Genomic DNA, 21,137 nt, shown 5'->3' with positions numbered 1-21,137 from the left:
CGCCCCCCCCCGCGCGGGGCGTCGCGCGTCCTCGCCCCGCCCCCTCCGGCGGCCCCGCGGCGCGCGCCCCGGGGCGCAGTGCGCCTGCGCGGGGGCCCCCGTGTGGCGCTGCGCGAGGCGCGGGCAAGGGAAGGGAAAAGGGAAGGGGCGGGGGGGGAGCGCGAGCGAGAGAGAGAGAGAGAGAGAGAGGGAGAGAGAGAGAGAGAGCGAGCGCGGCCGGGCCCGGCGGAGCAGCGGGAGCGCGGGGGGGCGCGGGCAGCAGCAGCAGCAGCAGCAGGAGGAGGAGGAGGCGGCGGGGGCGCCGCGCTGCCGCTGCCGGAGGAGGAGCAGGAGGAGGCAGCGGGAGCGAGCGGGCGGGCGGCGCGGCGGGGGGAGCCGGCGAGGGAGCGCGGCCGCGGCGGAGAGCGAGCCCGGCGCCCGGCAGCCGGCCCGGCGGGCAGGGGGCCCCCCCGGCGGGGATGGTGCGGTCCGGCGGCCGGCGGCGCTGAGGGCGGCCGGGCCCCGCGGCGGAAGGGGCGGAGGGCGCGGCGGAGGCGGCGGCGGGCGGCGAGCGGCGGCCGGGAGCCGGGGCACGGGCGGAGGGCTCGGCCCGCGCCGCGCAGCATGGTCCGGGAAACCAGGCACCTCTGGGTGGGCAACCTGCCGGAGAACGTGCGCGAGGAGAAGATCATCGAGCACTTCAAGCGGTGAGTGGGCACCGGGACGGGGGGTCCGGCCGGCCCGCGGCGTGTGGGGAGAGCGAGGGGGAAGAACGTGGGAAAGGGGGGGAGGAGTGCGCGGGGCCGGCGGTTCCCGTGGAGAGGAGGAGGAAAACAGCGCTGTAAATAACCCGCGCCATGGCGGGACCGGCGGCGCGGCCGCAGCGGGGAAATACAAAAACGGCCAAAAATGGACCCGGAACGGCGGAGCGGCAGCGAGGGGAGCTCGGCTGCCGGCTCGGAGAGGATCCCAGTGCCCGGAGGCAGCGCCGAGCCAGCTTGATCACCAGTCCTTTTTTTTTTTTTTTTTTTTTTTTTTTTTTTTTTTTTTTTTTTTTTTTTTTTTTTTTTTTTTTTTTTTTTTTTTTTTTTTTTTTTTTTTTTTTTTTTTTAATTCTTCAACACTTGGAGTTTTCTCTGTTTATTTTCGCCCATTTCACTGCGTTATTCTCCGGTCTGGAGCCCCTGGATGATGCTGCGTGTTCCCCCGAGGTGCAGCGGGCGGTGGGAACCGAAGCGCCTGCAGCTGCGAGGACGTGACTCTCAAAAAAAAAAAAAAAGTTAAAATAAATAAATCACACAAACCCACGGAGAAAACACGGGATCCTCCACGCGGGAAGCGCCCTGGACTCCTTATATCGTGCTGGGTTGTTTTTTTCTTCTTTTTTTTTTTTTTTTTTTGTTGTTGCATAGGTTAATCCCGCTCATAAGGAAGTAGTAGCTGTTTGCATGGTTGTGTTTTTTTTCCTCCTCCCTCCGTCTTTCCCTGCGAGGAGGAGGAGGAGGAAGAGGCTTTTCCCCTGCCGCCTCAGCAACACCTTTTTCCTCGGGAAATGCTCTCAAGTTGATGCAACCCCCGCTGGAAGCTGGTTTTTTAGGGGGGAAAAAGGAATTAAGGAGCCCTGCTCAGCTCACGGCTCCTCCAGACGTTGGTTTAATCTCACCACCGCCAGGAAAAAAAAATGGATTTTGAAGCTTCCTTTAATCTTCGTACGCTGGAAAAATGACGGAGCGTCCTTAATAATGAGTCACCATGGGAAAAATAGATGCGGTGACACCGAGTGGGGGGAAAGGAAGGTCCCAGCGCCTCTTCCCTGGCTCCCGATCGCCTGTGCTGTGAAAGGACTGGGGGTCTCACATCCCCCTCCATCCTCCTGGCCTGAGCTGCTGCAGCAGCCAAACCTCATCTGCGCGCCCTCATCGCTCCGAAATTGCCCTGTTTTAATCGAGCTTCACCTTTTTCCACCTTTATTACACCCTCCCCTCCCCCCCGAGCCCAGATTGGCCGCTCTGTCCGTGCCGGATGGTGGATCTGTATCCAAGGTGGTTTGTTGTGTCCCTCAGTCCGGGTTACGTGACCCAGTGCTTTACAAAGGCAGCGTTTTTTGGGGGAAAAACCCCTGCTCCGGGGTTGTTTGTTTAATTCCAACCATAACTAGCGGAGGGAACAGGCACTCCACAGTGGAAATTTGACATTCCTGGGTCTTAATTTGGCCAGTCCTCCTTTTGTAAGATGTATTAAGGCAGGAAAAAAGTTGCTATGGTACTGTTGCTTGGAGATGGACGGGAAAAATGGCAGGCGCTGAATTAATTACCTTTTTTTGGTTGTTTTTACCTCGGCGAGTTGCGCTCCCGGGTTTGGGAAGGAGATTCGCAGCCAGGCGTTTTCTCCCTGGTTTTCCCAAGTGGTTTTTACCCGGGATTGGTGTGTTTGGGTGAGGCTGATCTCGGGCCAGTAAACACGGTTAAAACACACTTGGGGTCCTAAAGGGGGGGTGGGGGATGACACACGGTGCCTCCAAACCTTTTTGGGGGGTGAGCACGGGACTCTGTGCGGCTGCCGAAGGGGTGGGGGGTGAGCGCGGGGCCGGTGCGAGGCTCTCGGTGTGGAGGTGCTGGAGGTGGACAATGGAGCGAGGCTTCCTTTGTATGCCCGTGCTCGCCTGGGGGAAGGGACACGCGCTGCTCGGGGATCGCGCCGGCATCGCCACGGCTCGTGGGTTTATCCACGGGGGGGGAGGGAGGGAGGGCCGTGGAAGTGGGATGGGGAATGCTTCCCTCGGCTTTAGTTTGGAGAGAAAGTCTTTTCGGAGGGAGCGGGGCTTGGCAGAGCCCGGTTCCCACCCATCCCCCAGCCTGGGAATGGGGCGGAGAGGCTGAGCCATGGGAGCGGTGCGGGGAAGGTTTGGGGGAAATACCGCCTGAAATGTGCGCTGGGCCGGGCCCGGCGTTACCCCCGAGCCTCTGAGCAACCCCCCGGAGTGTTTGTTTTTCCACTGAGCTTGGGAAATACTGCCCTGCCCTGATGGGAGCCCTGGCTGTTGCTCAGTCCCTGCCAGGGGCAAGCTGGAGAAACGACCATCTTGTTTCTGAAGAATTAAAAATTCAGGGAAAACTCCTAGAACTTCAAGCCCAGCAGGAGTGTTCAGTGTGAGGGGGGTTGCTGCTTCTCCTTCCCCCTTCACTCCACCACTGGCTGTGGGAACCTTGCTTGGCTTTGCAGCCTCACAAGGAATTTTTTTAAGGGATGAATTAAGGTGAAAGAGGCATTTTGAAGAAATTAGATGTTGTGGTTTTTTTTTTTTTTTTTCCCAAATGCTCCTGATTGGTTTAGTTTAGTGCAAATGGAAATAACACTGTGCTTATGAATCCGTTTCTCAAATCAGAAAATATTGAAGCTAGTCTCAAGAAGCTCTGGCTTATGTGAGCAGTGTTATTTTTTGCCTTAATCACCCTTTCTAAAACCTATTCCCTTGATATTAAAGGAGATTGCAAAGGAGAGATTTTCTCTGCGTTTTAATGGGTTGAAATTGTGTTGGCCTTTCAGTTTCTTACCTAAATACTCCCTTTTTAAAAACTAATGTTCTGTATTGTCTTTCATCTGAGCTATTAAGGCAGCCTGAAATAGAAAAGCAGCCAGTGCCAGGATTGGAGATCCACTGTTAAGGTGGAACAAGCAGTGAATCCGAGCTGGGATCTGGGAGATGTGAGCTTGGGGGAGCAATGGGAGCCACGCTTTGGGTTCTCCTAATTAATGCTGGAAAAAACCCCCTTGTTCACCATCACTGAAACAGATGCTCGGCAGCTTGGAGAACAAGGCACCTAAATATAGTAACAGTTGTCCCCAGCACAAGTGCTGCCCTTCCATATTTTTTTTCTTTCTCCCTGTGTTTTCTTCCAGTTATCCAAAAGAATGTGACTTTGTCCCTTTATCGGTGTTTTAGAGGGCAAAGAGGAGCAAAAGCCTCTTAATTGTGGACCATGTGACTGTGCTGGGCCATCTCCTGTTCTGGGGGAAGAACTGCGACGTTCACAGTGGTAACCAAGCCCAGGAGAAACCTTGGATTTCAGGAAACAAGTTTCTCCTTTAAAATTGACAGAAATAAATTGTGGATTGGAGCAATCTCGGAGGAGGCAAATAACTTTTAAGGGTTTTTCTGGGGGGGAAAATGGGCTTTGTCTGGTTTTGCCGGCGTCTGTTTCTGAGGAGGTGCTTTGGATGCCTCCTGGAGAAGTGGTTGGCATATGAAACCCGACTGCAACAACCCTGCCCTGACAGCGAGTGCCTGTTTGATTTCGGTGATTTCTGAAGAGCGTTTGGTCAGTTTGGGAGAACGTGTTCTGTCCTGATGGCTGGGGGTGTAAATGCAGTGGGCTGAGGAGGCACAGGGGGATTTTGGTAGCTCTGATAATGTGCCGCGGGAGGGCAGAGCATTGGTCACTGCTGGTGTGGAGCACTCAGGAGAATCCCAGTTCCCACATCTGACACCGGCAGGTCTGGCAGTGCCTTTCCATGGGAACAGGCTGAGGGCAGAAGGAACAGCGCTCCTGGTTTCCCAGTAAAACTCTTCAATTGGTTCCCCGGTTTTTATTGTTGATCCCTGATAAATAATGATGCTGGGATGCAAACACAGGGATGGTTGACCCAGCTCAGCTCTGCCTGTAGAGATCCCTGCCCAGGTGTGTTTTTATTGTAGGAAAATAGAGAAGTAAGGCTGCAGAAGGAACTATTCCCCTTTTCTCTCTCGATTTGTGTCACTTTAGGTGACAGTGTTTTCACAGATGAGGTACTGCCCTTTCCAGCTCAGAGCTTTGGAGGAGGGAGAGGGTACAGTGTGCTTTGCTGGAATATTGGGCAGCATCAGGATTTGTCTGTGCTGGTTTTACAGATGCCTCCCGTAAGGTAACTGTAGTTTTGTGGAATACAGAGACCACGGGGGGATGTTTGGTTGGGAGACTGGGGCAGGGGGATTAAATTGGTTGCCCAGAATGAAAAGGGGTGGGAAGGTGTGGAATGCACAAGGTGGGTTTTGGCTCCATAAAAGTCTGGTTTGGGTCCTCTCGGAAGGCAGCCTTGCTCTGGGTGTGGGTTCATCCATGGGGTGCTTGATTGGGGTGATGGTGCTGCTGCTTCCAGTGGTGGTTTTCCATTAGATCTTTAATTATTCTGTTCCTAATATTAATCCACAAATGCCCCAGAGCAGCCCAGGCATCACATCACCTCCTGGTGTACCCGGGGTGTCACCCAGCACAGTTTGTCTGCAGCCGCCTCCTCCTTCCCCCGAGGCCCAACCACACCAGGGGTGGCTCCTCAACAGCAGGAGATTCAGGAATCCTCTGGCTGCTCTGGATGCTGCTCTTTGCCTGCACTTGAGGTGCAGGTTGATGCCACACTGGCCGAGGAAGTGCCTGGGTAATTATTTCAAAGAAACTTAATGAAAAGCTGCCAAGAGCGTAGATTTGGACTAAGCTTCTATTAAGTGGTTTTACATGCTGAGCTGTGGTAGAAAGATAAGTTGATGTCAGTTGGTCACAAAATTCTGTCACTGCTTAGCCTGGCTGGCATTGTTTCTCCTCTGAAGTTTCTTCAAAGGTCTGGGCTGTGTTTAGTTGTGATTATTTGTGATTTGATGTAACAGCCTCTGTTGTCACTGAGCCGCTCCAGAGCGATGTTGGCTTTTGGTATTTCTTGCCCTTACTGTAAATTCCTTTGGTACAGGGATAAAATAATCCATGCAGAGCACAACAAAACAGGTTCCCGTCTTGAGAACTTCCCAGTGCTTGCGAGGCGTGCGGAGGTCCTGAATCCATGCAGGAAGTCAGAACAGGGGATGAGAAAAGCCTTGTTGACTGATTTTTTTTATCCCTCCTTGCTTTTCCCAGGCCAGAAAGTCATGCCAAGTTCTTTGAGCGAGTGACCTCGTTGCCATCTTAAGGTGTGTCCAAAATGAGGTCCTTGTCTTTGCTGAGGGCAAAGAGGCGCTCGCTGGCTTTCCATAAAAAAGGAAGTAAATATCCAAATGAGTAGAGGGCAGGTTGCAGATCCTGGATGGGGAGGTGAGTCAGGGTGGACCTGGGGCTCCTCAGGAGTTTTGTTTTCGTGAGCTGCCGTGTCACAGCTGCAGCCTTGGTCTTGTTGGTGTCGTGGTGGTTTCACGCTGTTGTCGGCTTGTGAGGAAGAGGAGGAGAAATAAACCTCAAAGCAGCCTGCTGAGGGTGTTTGGGAAGGGGTGGAACTGAGGGTCTCTGCTCCTGCCTGCTTTGAGGCTGCCAGAGGTTTCGGGAGAGTTGCTGGGTGTGAGTTGTGGAGATGCCAGTGGGGTGGATCTGTTCTGGGTTTGGTAGATACCAAAAATAAGCACCAGTGAGATATTTCACTTGTGTTTTTCATTAAGTTCAGTGAACTTGCTGAGGTCTGAGAACGCCCTGAAACTGAAGACTGCAAGGACAAACATTGCTAAACAATGAACTGAGGAATAAACTAGAAAAATGATTACTCTCCATAATAAGATCCTGAGTTGCTGCATCTTCGGCATTCCGACTGAGGAATCTCGTGGGAGGAGTAGGACCCTGCAGATGGAATTTCACAGCGTACAACCAGCCTCGCTGCTTACCTTTGCTGGAGTCTTTGTGGTGTTCTGCAGACTGCTCAGGCAGTTAATGAAGATCAGACAAAAGCTGTTTTTGTCGTTGCCCAGGATACAAGTCAGTGTTTCCCACCTGGTGATTCTACACACGCTCATTTGGAGGTTTCACCTTTCTGCCTGGGGAGTGCTGGTGGCAGCTCAGATCTCCTGAAACCCATCCCCACGCCTGCTCTGCAGCAGTGCATTCCGACCTGGTGAAGGCTCCCGGACGAGGAATAAAACCCCAGCAACTCCTTTGGTTTTGTGCATTTCCATAGTTATTGTTTAACCTGCTGACGCTCTGTAATCGTCCCCTGCAATCTGTGAAATCCTGCAGTGTGAAGATAACATCCTTCAGTAAAAGAATAAACATGGTTCCAGGCTTTTCATAAATACTCCAGGCCGTATTGCAGGGCCTGCTGCAGTCTGGTGTGGCAGCAGGATGGACTGAACCGAATTTCGTCGAAGCAACGCCCTTCATGGGATGGATTTTTCAGAATTGTGTCCTGTTGCGTGTGTTTGGCTCTGGATTAGAGTTGGGATGTCCGTGCCTTGTCCGAGGTCCAGACATTGGTGGTGATTTGGGTGAGAAGGCGGCAGAATTTGGATGGGAAAGGAACATCAGTTTTCCGCTCAGACAGACTGATCGTGGGAGGAGAGCAGCCGACTGTTGCAATGACCACCTTCTGCTGAAAGGCTCGGGTGTTTTTAAGAACAAAAGGAAGCATTTTTTGCTTTCTTTTTCTTCCCCTTTTTAATTAGGCTCAGCAGCGTAAAACTGAAAGCGATTTTTTGGTTTAAGCACACTTGGATGTGAAGTGTGAGCTCCTGCATCCGACCAGAGCGCCCTGAACGTGCTCCCACCTCTCCACTGAAAAGCCAGGGAAGTCCAGCATCTCCAGGAATGTGAATGGATGTTCTGCAGGGCTGTCTGTTGGATACCACCCGCTCTCTCTGCAGATGGAGACAATGCTGACCTGTGTGGGTGTTCCTCTTGGATGTCCCTCTATCCCAACAGAAGAGCTGCTGTGTATTTTGTTATCCCCAGGTGCAGTAGGAAATGAGAGCTGGGTTCAAACCAAGTTCCCGTCACAAAGGTGGTCAGGTACCCACTCAAAGCTGGGTTTGAAATGATGTTTTAGCTCAGTAAAAACGGCCAGATTATAAATTACTTTATTTTAGCAAGTGGTGAATCACTTGCAGTTTTCCTCCAGGTACAAAGCTGAGCTGGTTGTGTTTGTTACCCGTGGGGTTCACTGAGTGTCACAGCTGGGTGAATGCCTCCTGTCCTCACTGACAGTGATGGCTGCCAAAGGGACACAGAGGCTTGTTTCAAAGTTCCCTCTTTAGGCTCTTTGTGGCAGCTATGGGGCACCTGTAATAGTTAATAGGGCAAAATAAGGAAAATAAATTGCCAAGTTGTACGTTTAAAGAAGTTGTCCTTGGAGGGAAAAAAAGTCTTCCGGCCTCATTAGCATCCTAAGTGTGAGGGGAATAAAAGCTCAGGGTGGATGAGTATCTCCCTTGTATACATAATCACCATCTGATTTAATTTCAGGGGGTCTGTGAGATGCTGCTCTTGGGAAGGCAGCTGGATACGCACCCAGCCAGCCAACAGGCTGCACAGTCACCGCCTTGTAAGAGTCTCAATAAACCTTTGGTGAAAATGAGTTGCAGAGAAGCTTTGCCACGTTTAAAAAATAAAAGTGGCTTCAGTGCTGATGTTGTAGATGATAATCTGGTTGTGGGCACAGTGAGATTCACCGTGTTTTGGCAGCAGTTGAGCTCAGGAAGCGTCTCTTCCTCTGCATCCTTTCCGAGGTTACAGCCCCCGGGTTGTGCTGCAGCTCACGCTCTTGCCTAGCTCGTGTCAGGCTGATCTTGCACAACGAGCACTCGCAGGTGAAGCCGATCCCTGAACTGGGAGCAGCTTTCCTGCTGTACCTGGTTGTGTGGCAGGTGGTTCGGTGTGCCTGGACGTATCCCTGAACCGCAGGAAGAGCCCTCTCAGCCTGGTAGTCCCTGCACACCTCCAGACCTGGCTCTGCTCAGGGCTTTGGTGTGGTGAGGCCTCCTTTAGGTAGGCTCATAAAGCCGAGGTGTGAAACCTCACCCGTCGTTGCGACGAAACTCAAATTTCCAGCTCGGCTTTTGCAAAACCTCGACTTTGAGTTGCAGCCATTAAAGTCTGGCTGGTTCAGGAGCTCAGCTGTGGAAAGTCCCAAGCTCTTGCCTATGGAGAAAGCGCCTGGAGCGCAGGTAGTCACTGCAGACAAAACACAGCCGAGCGTGTGCCGGGCTCTGGCCATCAGAGGGGAATATTACCTTCCACGGGCTGACACCAGGCTCCTGCTGAGGACTGTGGGAGCTGGTTTAGTCACAGGGACCAGCACTTTCTCCAGGGCGATGGGGATGGTGAGTCACAGAGCAACGAAATAACATTTACCCGTCTGTGTTTGGTGACTGGCTGGTGCAGCAGAGCGGGAGCGGCTGGGAACTGGCTGTTTGTCCTCCCTGCTTTCACCTCTTAGCAGCAGGTGAATGGGGGGTTTGGGGCTGTGATTCCTTGGAGCAGTGGCTGATTTCTGTCAGAAGTTAATTTCAAACTGTCAGACTTGCAACCAGCTTCAGTTCAGCCCGTTTGTTCAGACCAAGTTGTGGTTCAAGGGGAAGAGTAATTCCATCACTTGGGGTGGTCTCAGAGACTGCAAACAAGATAAATTTTATTTTCTTCTGAAATACCACTTTCTGTAAAATGCACAAAACCTTGGGGAAGAGACTGTAACATTTGTCCTTTCCTGGAGGAGTCTGAACCAGTAAGCACCAAGACTTTAAGCTTTAAGATGATCCACGTTCCAAGTGCTCTGCAGCATGGCAGGGACACCATAATGTTGTGACTCTGCATTTTCCTCCATCTGCTGCTGAATACACGCAGAGCAGAGCTTGGAGAAGCAAAACCGAGATGGGGAATTACCCTTTCATGTAAGAATGAAAAAACTTGATTAATCAAGAGATTCCCCTCCACAGTTGCGATGCAGCGCGTTCTTAACATCAAATCCAACCAAATCCTGAAATCAGTCACGCAAAAGAACAGGCTTGAGCAATTCCCCTGCAGAAAGCGTTGAACGCAGCCTATCACCACCGGTGTTTCTGCAGATTATGCTTTAAGCTGGAAGGAAAAAAAAAATGCCCTGGAGATGGAATTCGACGGCTCCGTGTCTGGCGTGTAGGAACGTGACAGCGCATCTGTGTGGGTTGGGGATAAAGAATCACAGCTCGTGCTCGATACAGCACAGCTGAACATGCAGAGTTCTTACATGTTTCTGTAACCTTTTCGTGCTTCTGCAAATAGTGATATTTATTCTGATCTGCTTGGGGAGCAAGATTGAGGTGTTTCTGCCATGGATCCATCTCCTCCCTTATCAGTTTTGGACCCGTTCACCAGCCCCAGCTAAACCTGGGGGCGAACGGGATCTTCAGTCTCAGAGACACGACGTTCCTTTGAGTTTTGTGAAAACAAGCAGTTTTAATAGAGGAGAGAGACCTGATTAGTGGCCCCATGGAGAGAAAAGCTGCAGCGAGAGTGCAGCTCTTATTAGACATTAAAGAATCCACATGGGAGAGAGGTGTTCCTGACCGTGGGAAAAGCTGCAGTGGGAACTGGCAGTTATTGGACGCCGGAGAATTCGACCTCAAGACACGCATCCGTAAGAAATGAGTCTTCATTAGTCCTGCTCACAAAGCCGCTTTGATTCTTTTTTTTTTAATTTTTATTTTTTCTAAATAATATATATACCAATGAGCTGTGGATGCCTTTCCTTCATTATTCCCAAGAGACAAGCAGGAAAAGTTCCTTAGTAACAGGACTGCCTCTTTCTGGGTGGCTGAGGTGACCGTGCCTCGTGTGGTGACTCTGGCAGCTGTCAGTGGGGTGTGCTGGGCCGAGCCCTTCGTTCCAGGCCGAGCTCTGGCTGTGGCTGGGCTGATGCAATGCCGGGTTCTCCTGACGCTGCCGGCAGCGGAACTGCTGACTTGGGTGAGGATGATATTAAATGTAGCCCAGCAAGATATTGCATGGAGTGCCAAGAGGGTTTCTTATTCATCTAATCCCTGTGTCCAAAGTGTGGGTGGATTCAGCTCCCCCTCCCTCATCTTCATCCTGGTGTGAACTAGGACTCCTCCTGAGTGCTGTTCCGTGTTGGGGGGGGGGTTGTCCCAGTGGAACTGATATTTCAGGAATGGATACACCTATATTCATATATCACCTTTGTGTGTGTGCTGGAACAGCTGATCTGTGACAGAACTGGTTGTCCTGGGGGTTACAGAAAAATTTCCCAGGGTTTTGACTGTTGGATGAAATTGTTGCCACCGACAGTGGGAATGACGAGTAAACAGTTCTAAATACTCTGTTTCTTCCCTCTCTGGTGGCACATAGTAATTCCATTTGTATATTAATACCTCAGCAGCATCCAAAAGGTCACTTTGCAATAGAGACATAAACAACATGTCTTAATTAGGAATCAGTCTTACTTGGGGTCTTAAAATGGAGCTGAGCTGTAAAGCAGGAGGCGAGCGCTCGTTCCACAGGGAGTTATCTCCGGACTATCTGCTCCTGAATACCAGAGGGATCAGGAGTATCGCTGAATGTGCCTCTGCTCGCTTTTTAATTTCCTACTTTGTCATCTTTCGGGGAGGGATTACGAGTGCAGACAAAGCCCTGGCTGTTTTCCGTGCGTGGCAGGAACACGTGCTGTATCTCATTAACAAAACCCCCGCTTGTAGTCGGGAGTTGGGAGGTTTCCCGTTCGGTGCTGCTGGGGGGTAAAGGGAGCTGCAAGGTCCAGAGGGATCCAGGCTTAAGTGGTTTGGGTGCTGGGGCAGGAGGGCAGAAGTATGAGCATCGTGCTCAGGATTCACCCCAGGACTGACTGACTGAGCTCTGTAACCTGGGTGGTTGTTTCTGCTTCTGAATTTTGACGTTTTCCTGAAGATCTTTATTACTTGGAGAAGAGCTGCAGAGAATGCCCTGAAGAACATTGTTTTTCTCCCCCCAAAGGTCTCAGAGCCAATAAAGATCACTCTAAACAGGTTTTAAAGCATCTCAGATTGCAATCTAGAAAATGATGGGAGCTTGGTAATTAGGGCATGTTTCTGAATCACTGCTGTCACAAGGTCTGTTCTCGGTGCGGCGGCTGGAAAACCAGCGCTCCTTGTGATACGAGAAGCTTTTCTTTTGCCTGGCTGGGGAAGGTAAAGGATTTCAAAGCTGCACATCATGTGGATTTATCGCTTGCTGGTGAGCTTTCCTACTTGTGGTCGTCCAGAGCTCTTTCCCAGCTGCTCACCTTTACAGACGCAGCAATTTATCTACTCCAGTGCCCCCAGCACGGGTGACAACTGGGAGGAGCTGGAAACCATTGCACAGCAGGAGATGATGACAGAGTTGCCATCGTGGCAATGTGGTGGGATGACTGGCACAACTGGAGTGCTGTAACCTCTTGACAAGGAATTGGTAAAGTGGTGGGATTATGGAGTGCTTGGATTGTCTAGAGCTTCATGGTGGCTGTGACAGACTTCAGTGTTCCTGGGGAAGAATGGTGGGAAGGCCAGCAAGGCAGGTATCCTGGTGGGTGTCTCTCCTAGACCACCCAACCAGGATGTCCCAACCAGGAGATCCGGTTTGTCCTGAAGAGGCAGATGAAATATTCTCTAAGCAGGCGGGAGAAGTCTAATGATTGCTGGCCTTTGTTCTCAGGGGGGACTTCAACCCACCCCACATCTGCTGGAAATACCAACCCAGGGGAGAGGAGGCATCTTGGAGACTCGTGGAGGGTGTGGAAGACACAGTGGTGAGGGAGCCAAGCAGGGAAGGTGCCCTGGTGGACTCTGTGCCCAGCTGTCAGTAGTAAACACCGCTCCTGCTGTGCCCTGGGCGCAGCTGCCGCCGGGGCCATGGGGCCCTGTTTGTCTGGAAGCATTTCAGATATCGTGTGACAGATTCCCCGGGGCTCAGCCACAGCCCCACAGGGGGAAGCGGTTGCGGCTCAACAGGTGACAGTTCTCCACATTTATTTAATTTTAAGTGTAGTTTTCCAGGCCTGTGGAATTCTGTTTCTATTGAGATCCATCTCGATGAATTGGAATGATTTTCATCCCAGCCCTGTGCACTCTTCTTGGTAGTCTGTCCCTGGTTTTACTCTCTTGCTACAGGTCAGCTACCGTATTTATAAAATAGTGCATTTTTTAGTACTTTTTGCTTAGATTGCTTTATTCTTCTGTGTCTGCCAGCCCTCAAGTCTCCTTCCATGCCAAGCATGTGATGATACTGTCAGATTTGAGTGGATTTTGAGTAATGCTCGGTGTTACTTGAGGCAGAGTTTCATTCCAAAGACTTGTGCTGCTCACATCTGAGGGTGGTGAAATACCACCTCATATCACTCTTGATATGAAATTCCCTTTATAAAAAAAAAAATTATAAGTATGTAAATATATTTCATGGCAAGTAAAGCACGTGGCTCAAATGAGTACAGAGCTTGGAACATGGTGGGGTGTCATTTTCTTGGGATAAGCATGTTTTACCTGCTCCATATTTCATTTGTTATATTACTGCCCTCGTTGTGATCAGTCCCAGTGCCCTGAGCTTTGCAAACACCCGTGTAAGAGCTGAAGTTCCCTTTGTGTTGCTGGCTCAGGAGCTCACAGTGGAGGATATTAAACACCTTTTGTGAGCAGTACAGATGGGAGATGCTCTGTGAGCTGGTGGGGCTGGCAGCTGGTGCTTAACTCTGAGCAGGATTTCTGCAGGGCAGCTGTCACCAGGGCTGTGTCCTGCTGCTGGTACAATCCCAGTGCGGCGGGTGTTCCTGGTAAGATCCCAGTGTGGTGGGTGCTGGTGGCAAGGCTGCAGTGCTGTGGGTTCTGCTGCTCTTTGGTGTGTTATTTTCTGTACTGGAAGTGGCTGCTCAGGCTGTTGTGGTGGGCCAAGTTCTCAGGCTGGGAAATGAACAGCCATGACAGCAGAAGACCTTAGAAATGATGTTTTTGGAGTCGAGAGACATCCATCAGGCTGGCTAGAGATCCCTGTGGATCTGGTGGTGGCATCCTGCTTTATGGAGCTGTAGTACCTCCACATCTTGGATTTCCCTGTACATGGAGCCAGACCTGCTTTGTGCAGGGGGAATGCAGGGCTGGAGTACCTCGGGTACTCGGACTGATCCAGAGCTGGGAATAAGGAGAAGAGGCACAGACATCTGGCGAAGTACTATTTCAGGTCACATTATTTTGTTATGAAATAACAACAAAGCCAGAGGAACGTGATTGGCCAAGGAAAGCTTCAAGCTGTGCGAGCGTTCTACTGAATAATGCAGGCTGGGGCTTGCCGGGGTTATATAATCACGGAGGAGGAAGGAGCTTGAGCGTGGCACGGAAAAATCAGCCGAGCTTTTCAGATGGCTAAAGATACCTGGATGTAGCCAAAGGGAACCCAAGTGAATGCAAAATACTCGGATGTCTTCCTGTATCGAGGCATCTTGTCAAATCATGCTCGTAATGAGCGGCGCAGCAACGTGCACAAAGAGCTGCTGGCTTGGTTTGGGTCTTGCAGGGTGTCTTACAGTTAGGAGTATCTGGAGTGTAGCATTGTGTTGGCTTCGAAATTAAAATGCAGGGAAGGTTTTTAGGCTGGGATGGAGCTGACCTGCAGAACTCTGCAGTGCTGGAGATGGTGTTCACGAGCTTGGGGGGTAGCTCAGTGTGAGAAATTGGGGTGTTCTGTGATTTAAAGTGGGATTTGGTTTATATTAAAAAATGAATTCTCCCCGATTTCAACCCACCTTTTCCTGTCATGTGTAGATCATCCTGTAAAGATCCTAATGAGTTTATGGAATCGTTGCAGCAAAGCTGAAATGGTTTGTTGGACGTGGAAAGCCGAGGGTGCTGATACCCCGGTGTGGGGCAGGTTGTGGGGTGGCTTTGGCTGTGTCTGGGTGACACGTCGCCCCTGGGGAGGAGGAACCGGCCCAGCCTTGCCCTGGCAGAGGCTGCGTTTCCCAAGCCGGCCGTGCTGTCTGCCGGCACGGGAGGAAGGGCTGGGGAGGAGGAAGGGCTGGAGAGCGAGGGAAATACACCGAGCAGCCGTGCCAAGAGCCCAGGGACATTGCAGCTGCTTGAATATAGAGGTGCTTTGATCTGCAGTGAATAAACCGATAATGCTTAAATTATGAATTCTCTCTCTTTGTCTGAAAAGCTGGATTAGCGAGGCTTTGTTCGGGCCGTGATTATTGAGCAACTTTTTCCTGCCAGGGCCGCTCGGTGTGTGTTTACAGCCGGGGGCTGCACCGGCGGAGGGGCTCGGTGACATAACAGCTCTCGCACATCCTCGGCCCCTCTGCTGCAGCCCACCGAAAACACGGCCCTCGCCGTGACCCGGAGCTAATGATTAACCGGCCGGAGCCGCGGACGGGAAGGGGCACCGAAACGCCTCGTTTCCCGTAGTCTGCCGAGCCGGAGCCGAGCGAAGGCGCCTCTTTGTTTCTGTTGGTCTGGCAGCGATTGCAAAACGCGGCCTTGGGAAGGGCTGAGGCGCAGGTGGAGCGAAGGTTGAGAGGAGCCGCTCTGCCAGCGCTGCCGAAGGTCGCGGCTGTGCCTCCCCTGGGCTTCTGTCCCCTCTTCCCAGCCCTCTGCCCGGACAAAGGTCTCGCTCGGAGCGCCTTCGCCTCCATCTTGCCTTCGCTTCTGCCTTGGAAGCGCTGCCACCGCCTCTCCTCCCCCGGCCCTCCCGAAAGGAGCGTGTGTTTTTTTTCCCTGTACCGTGTTCCTGTGCTGCAGTGAAGCCTTGTGGTGATGCAGCACTGCAGATCTCCCTCCTCTCCCCCCGGTCTCCTCCCGGCAGCATCTGCCAAGACGGGAGCAGCTCGGAGAGACGCCAATGGGTGCGGCCGGGCCGGATCCCTCGGCACGAGGATCCTCCGGTGGGGACCCCAGGGTGTCTGGAATCGCGCGGAAAATGCAACCTTCCTCTTCCAGCAGCTGTCCTGGAATACTCAGGGCCGGTTTTCTTTCATCCCCCGGCTTTCTGGTCCCTTTCTCCTCCCCCGCCTGCCTCCCTTGCTTTCAGCAAAGACGATTGTCACAGATTATCCCGAGGGCTCGCCAAGGGTACGGGGCAGGACACCAAAGCACAGCGTATATTTGTGTGTCTGGATAACAACAGGGGGATTAAAAGGCGCCATCTCCGAGGGGAGTGATGCAGTACCATGGCTGCGGTGGAGTACAGGAGTAGCCTCCCCCATGCCTTTCTTAGTTTGAAAAAAAAAATACAGTTTTTTTTAATTATCAAAATACACTTCTCCCTATATAAACATTAACACCGGGGGGAGTTGTGTGTTTGCTGGGTGATTTTTATGGTACAGGGGAACCTTATTACGTGGATGTTTTGTATCTTCTCCTCTTTCTGGGGCAGCATTACCTTGAATATTTGAACATTTGAACACATTCTGGATCTTCTGCAGCAAAAGAAAACTGATTGAGGTGTGACTGTGTGCACGTATAACACACAGGGGTTAGGATTTCAGAATGGGGCAGTAATAGTTGAGGTGGTCAGAGCCCAGTTCTTGTGAGGTGGGCTGTCGTGACTGCAGTAAAAGGGCAGTTGGGATTTTAGGGATTTTGATACCATTTAAGATACTGTTCCCCTCCCCCCGGGAGACTGTAGGTAAATATGGACTGTGTTGCCAGGAACTGAGCGTGTTCCAGCAACAGGAGAGTCCATGATCTACCCCCTCCCACTGGGAACTACGTGGCTGAGAAGAACTCTCTGCATGGGAGGGTTGGAGCCCTCTGGCCTGTTACATCTTTATTGGTAGAGAACTGGTGCTGAAACACGTGTCATAGGGTGGTCCTAACTAGGATTCTGAATGATTTTCCTACTTTTTTGTCACGTTCATTCATGGCATGAACGTTTGCTCAAATAGGCTCTTTCCTGTTTTCTTTCCCCCTCCTTCCTTTCCTGTTCCTTCTCTCTCTACATCTGGCACATCCAATTAGGCCTTTTTTTTTTCCCTCACACAGATTCTATTAACCATCTCCTCCTCTAGGCTTTATAAATCTTGCCTTCAAGACCAGATAGCAATATCCAGCTTCCAAAGGGTGCAAACTTTGAGGAGCAGTTCCATTTGCCAGTGTTTGAAACTTTTAATTAAATAAAATAAAAAGAAAGAAATAAAAATAACCAAGGTATCAGTTTGGTATCACGGGTTGAGAAGCTCCCAAGAATTAACGTCACCCTTTGTACCCAGGAGTACAAAGGTGACAAGCTCCGTTCTGGAGAGCTGAGAGGCAAGAACGTGCCCCATGTGGAACTGTGTCTTTTTATGCCCAAAAAGGCACTTTCTGCCTCAAAAGGTGCTCTTGTTTGCACACATCCGTGTTCAGTGGAGTATAAACCAGGGAAAAAAGGGCTCTCAATCCAGAGCAGGTTCTATGTAAGTGTAGTAGGTCAGGCTGGAATGAGAAGGCAGCAGCGAGCGAGGCAGGCCTTCAGATCGTATTTAAGGATTAGTCATCCAACAACAATGATGAACTTGTGAGGTGCAGGGAAAGCCAGGCATGAAACCGAGGCAGCTGCGGGATCTGACGGCGGCTGTGCCTCAGCCCGGCCCTTGGATTCCCTTTTCCCTCGGTGTATGGCTGAAAACTCTGCCTGTGTAAGGTCTGTTTACATCTGTTCAGCCTTGTGCTGCCTCTGTGAAGAGGAAATTCTTGCAGTAATTCTTCATGGAGTTTACAAATATGTCCTGGCTGGGTTTTTTATTTGTGTGTCCCTTTCCTCTGTGTCAGCACGTTCAAAAATGCAGGGGTTTTGCCTCTTTTTGTCCTGGATTACCCACTGCAGTTCCAAGCCTTTCGCTGGTTTGCTCTGAATCTCTTGGCTGAGAGAACTGAGCACCCAAAATGCAACATCACTGCTCTCATCCCTCCCATTTTGTTCTTTCTGCTGTGAGTTGATGCAAGTTATTCCAATGTGTTTGTTCCATCTTTCTTTCCTTGTGTACACAAACATGTTTGGGTTTATTTTACACAGACACTTACTCATCCCTCGGTGCGGGTGTTGCAGTTACTGAACACACGTTCAGTGGGGTGGTGTCACATTCCCGCTGGCGTTCCTCGTGTGGCCTGGTCCGTGCTGGGGGTGGGGGGTGGAACCCCGTGAATCACAGCCCAGTCTGGGGGTGCTGTGTGGGCCGTGTGTCCCACGAGGGGTTGGAAGCAGAGATCAGGAATGAGGATCACGGTGAAGACTGGATTAAATACAGCTGGGAGCAGTGGAGTGGCTGTGTCAAGGTCATTTGTTCCCTAAGAAGATGACTGGGCTGGCTGTATTTTTCCTCGTGACACGGTTTTGTTTTAATTGTGCCTCTCCTGGCAGACTGATGACACACGGGGTGCTCTGGTTTGAACACCTCTCTGTTCCTTCTGTTGTTGTTGCTCTGTTGCTATAAAAGGGCGATCCCCATGCTCGGCTCCCCACACCAGGAGAGGAGTTCAAATGTAATTGTGGGAAGTTCACATGGCCCTTTCCCCTCTCCAAATGGCTTCTCCTCTTTTTGGAAGAGCTTCTCCCAGCGACTGATTTTGCTGCTGCACGGGAAGGGCAGAGGGTTGGGTGTTGCTGTGCAGGAGGCAATGCTATTGAACACCAGCACTAACCTGTGTGCTCTTCTTTGCTTCTCTTCCAGATATGGACGTGTCGAAAGCGTCAAAATCCTCCCTAAGAGGGGGTCGGAAGGCGGAGTGGCAGCGTTTGTGGATTTTGTGGACATCAAAAGTGCACAGAAGGCACACAACTCTGTCAACAAAATGGGAGATAGAGACCTACGGACGGATTATAATGAGCCAGGAACCATTCCCAGTGCTGCGCGGGGATTGGATGATACAGTTTCCATAGCATCTCGTAGTAGAGAGGTTTCTGGGTTCAGAGGAGGTGGTGGGGGGCCCACTTACGGCCCCCCACCATCGCTTCATGCACGGGAAGGACGTTATGAGCGGAGACTTGATGGGTAAGTTCCAAGGTTTCTCTAGGCAGGTATTTTGTATTTGATATGGTGAGAAACACAAACTCGTATCTAGGGCCCCCAGATGGATTTAAAATTTTGGGAATTATCTATGTTTCCTATTTTGGGTTGGAAACGGAAGTGATTTCTATCCCAGTGGCTGGTACCTTGTGGATCCATAGAGGATGTGTCCTGCAGCTGGTTGGATATTTACCTACACTTGAAATAAGGTGGTTTTAAGATGGAAGATTTCCTTTGGCCAGCATCGATATTGGAGTTACTCTTGTCTAGAAGTAACGATCCCATTTCTTGGATAATATTAAGGCCTTGCTGGATGTATCCCTGCTGCCAGATGGAGCTATCTTACTCTACAACATGTGGCGAAGTTCTCTGTGGAGTATCTTCGGAATACTAGAACCTAAAATTCGGTGAAAGCCCTCAGTTCTCACTATACGCAGTGGGTATGTTAATTGGATTGTCACCACAAAATTTCTAGTAAGACTTTAATGATGCAGCCCCTTGGATTCTACCGACAACTCTTAGCCATGGAAATAACGCTTGGATGGAGAAGACCGAAGGCAGCTTGTGATGGTTCCATTTTGGATCTACATCATTTCCAAGTTATTGGGATTATTCTTTCTGATGGTATTGGCAAAAAGAGATGACGGACATTACTAAATTTTGGAAATTATAGTGTTTTTATTTTCTTTTTTAATGCTGGGATAAGAACTACTGCCTTGAATTTATTGGATGCTATACAGTCAAGACGCCAGTAGCCATGGGGAGTGGATTACTATCTAGTCTCTTAAAAAGTTCTCTGCTGCTCCACATTAAACATACTTTAGCTTTAAGGACGTGGTGCTAATGCCATTTGTGGATACACCAGTGAGAAGTGACTGGGCTGGATGGTTACCAAGGCGGCCAGAGGATGCCTGTGGGCAGCAGCGTGAGGGCCCTCGGGCCTCGGGGAATCTTCTACCAGCTGCTTGATTCAGACTTAGGGCTGGAAGTTAAAATAATGGATCTATTTAAGTGCCTTCTGTCTCAAGAAAGAAGTCTGGGGGTTTCAGAGTTACGGTTTCAGTCTGGGACTACTTCCGTCCAGTGGAATTTTTTTTTTGTGTCTTGTCACTAAGATTTTTTTTTTTCTTGTTGGTTCATCTAAAATATCATTTGACACCCTTGCCCATTAAGAAGGTGGATTACCCCTGTAAGAGGGGCCAAAATTGGGGAAGTTATGTTCACAATTCTCTCCCTAGATTTAATTGGGAATATAGGTCGTGTTTCCACACTTGGAAAAGGTTGGTATGTCCTGCCCTGTGTATATTAGCCCCTCTCCTAACCCAAGTCAAACCCTCTCTTTCCACTAACTCCAGTAGCACTTAGTACTAATAGATAAATGAAGAAAGCACTGTAGCCAGTAGCTGTTCAGCTCTGCTTCCTCTGTCTGTCTTCTGTGTCCTTCTCACGGATAAGGATTTGTTCTTTCTGTCAGCTCGGTAGCAGTAACCCGCTAGAAAATACTGCTTTTTCTCTGACCTCATTAAATCAGCTCTCACTGATTAACACCTCCTAGGATGCTAAATGCAATCGTTTATAAAATTGTTGATCCTGGTCCTTCAAAAGGGGGGAAGAAAAAAAAACAACAGAGACACGTTTCTGTGCCAGATCCTGAAATATCTTTCCAAATTCCATTGTTGTGAGCAAGAAGTAATGGAAGCAGAAAGGCAACAATGAATTTGTAGCAGATGTAAAGTTAATGACATTCTGTTGCATGAGTAAAGTAGTTTCTTATATATAATTGGAGAGAAAAAATGCAGTAAAACGTGAGCAAGCTCCCTAGAAAGCTTGATACGACAACAGAGGATGAATATATTGAGAGGATTAAGGATCTGGTGATTCATTGGAGAAGGAATGGAAGGAACTTCCCGAGATGCTAATCAAAAAAAGATTTAAATCCAATTTTCAGTTTATCAGAGATCTCTGAAATATTTCTGCCATTTGAACTAGAGCTGTGATGCAGGAGAGGAGGAGTAGGCACAAGGCAGAATTGGGTTATCAGGATTCAGGGGGATTGAAGTGACTCATAACTGATTCTTGAAGGAAGAATCCAAGAGAGAAGGCTGGAAAAAAAAAAAAAGGTTGAAATGTCCTTCATAAGATGGATAATTAATTTTTAAATTAACTTTGGCTACCCTGACATATTTAGAATTTTACGAGTATTTTTTGAACATTCAACATAATCAATCTGGATTTCCATTTTGTGGACGTAACTGAGACGTACCGTCCTGGTACTCCTAAATTAGACCCCTCAACTATCTGTAATGTTCCTTTATCTGTCAATTTTACTATCTCTGTATTTGAGAGATCACTCTAACTCAGAACATCACCGAGCCTTTCTCAATTGACAGCCAAAATGTTGGAAATACTGAAAAGCAAGTGGACTGTAGCTGCTGGAAAGCAGTGTAGTCATGGAGATGGAA

General features: G+C 50.1%; 1 protein-coding gene across 5 annotated transcripts in view; it reads left to right on the top strand.

Annotated features, from left to right (window-relative positions):
* The first annotated feature begins 562 nt into the window (after positions 1-562).
* SPEN (spen family transcriptional repressor) overlaps positions 563-21,137 on the top strand; it is a 65,283-nt gene continuing 44,708 nt past the window's right edge. For all 5 annotated transcript variants that reach the window (XM_027905388.1, XM_027905390.1, XM_027905389.1 and 2 more), the window contains exons 1-2: positions 563-686; positions 18,340-18,660. In XM_027905388.1, coding sequence (XP_027761189.1) covers positions 604-686; positions 18,340-18,660 — 404 coding nt within the window. In that variant the 5' untranslated portion in view covers positions 563-603. The remainder of the gene's footprint in view (positions 687-18,339; positions 18,661-21,137) is intronic.

The sequence above is a fragment of the Empidonax traillii genome, unplaced genomic scaffold (assembly GCF_003031625.1).
Source record: "Empidonax traillii isolate 1590-97213 ecotype Southwest subspecies unplaced genomic scaffold, ASM303162v1 scaffold1149:size320058, whole genome shotgun sequence".
NCBI lineage: Eukaryota > Metazoa > Chordata > Aves > Passeriformes > Tyrannidae > Empidonax > Empidonax traillii.
The sequence above is the reverse complement of the archived record's forward strand: the minus strand, read 5'-3'. Positions and strand labels throughout refer to the sequence as shown.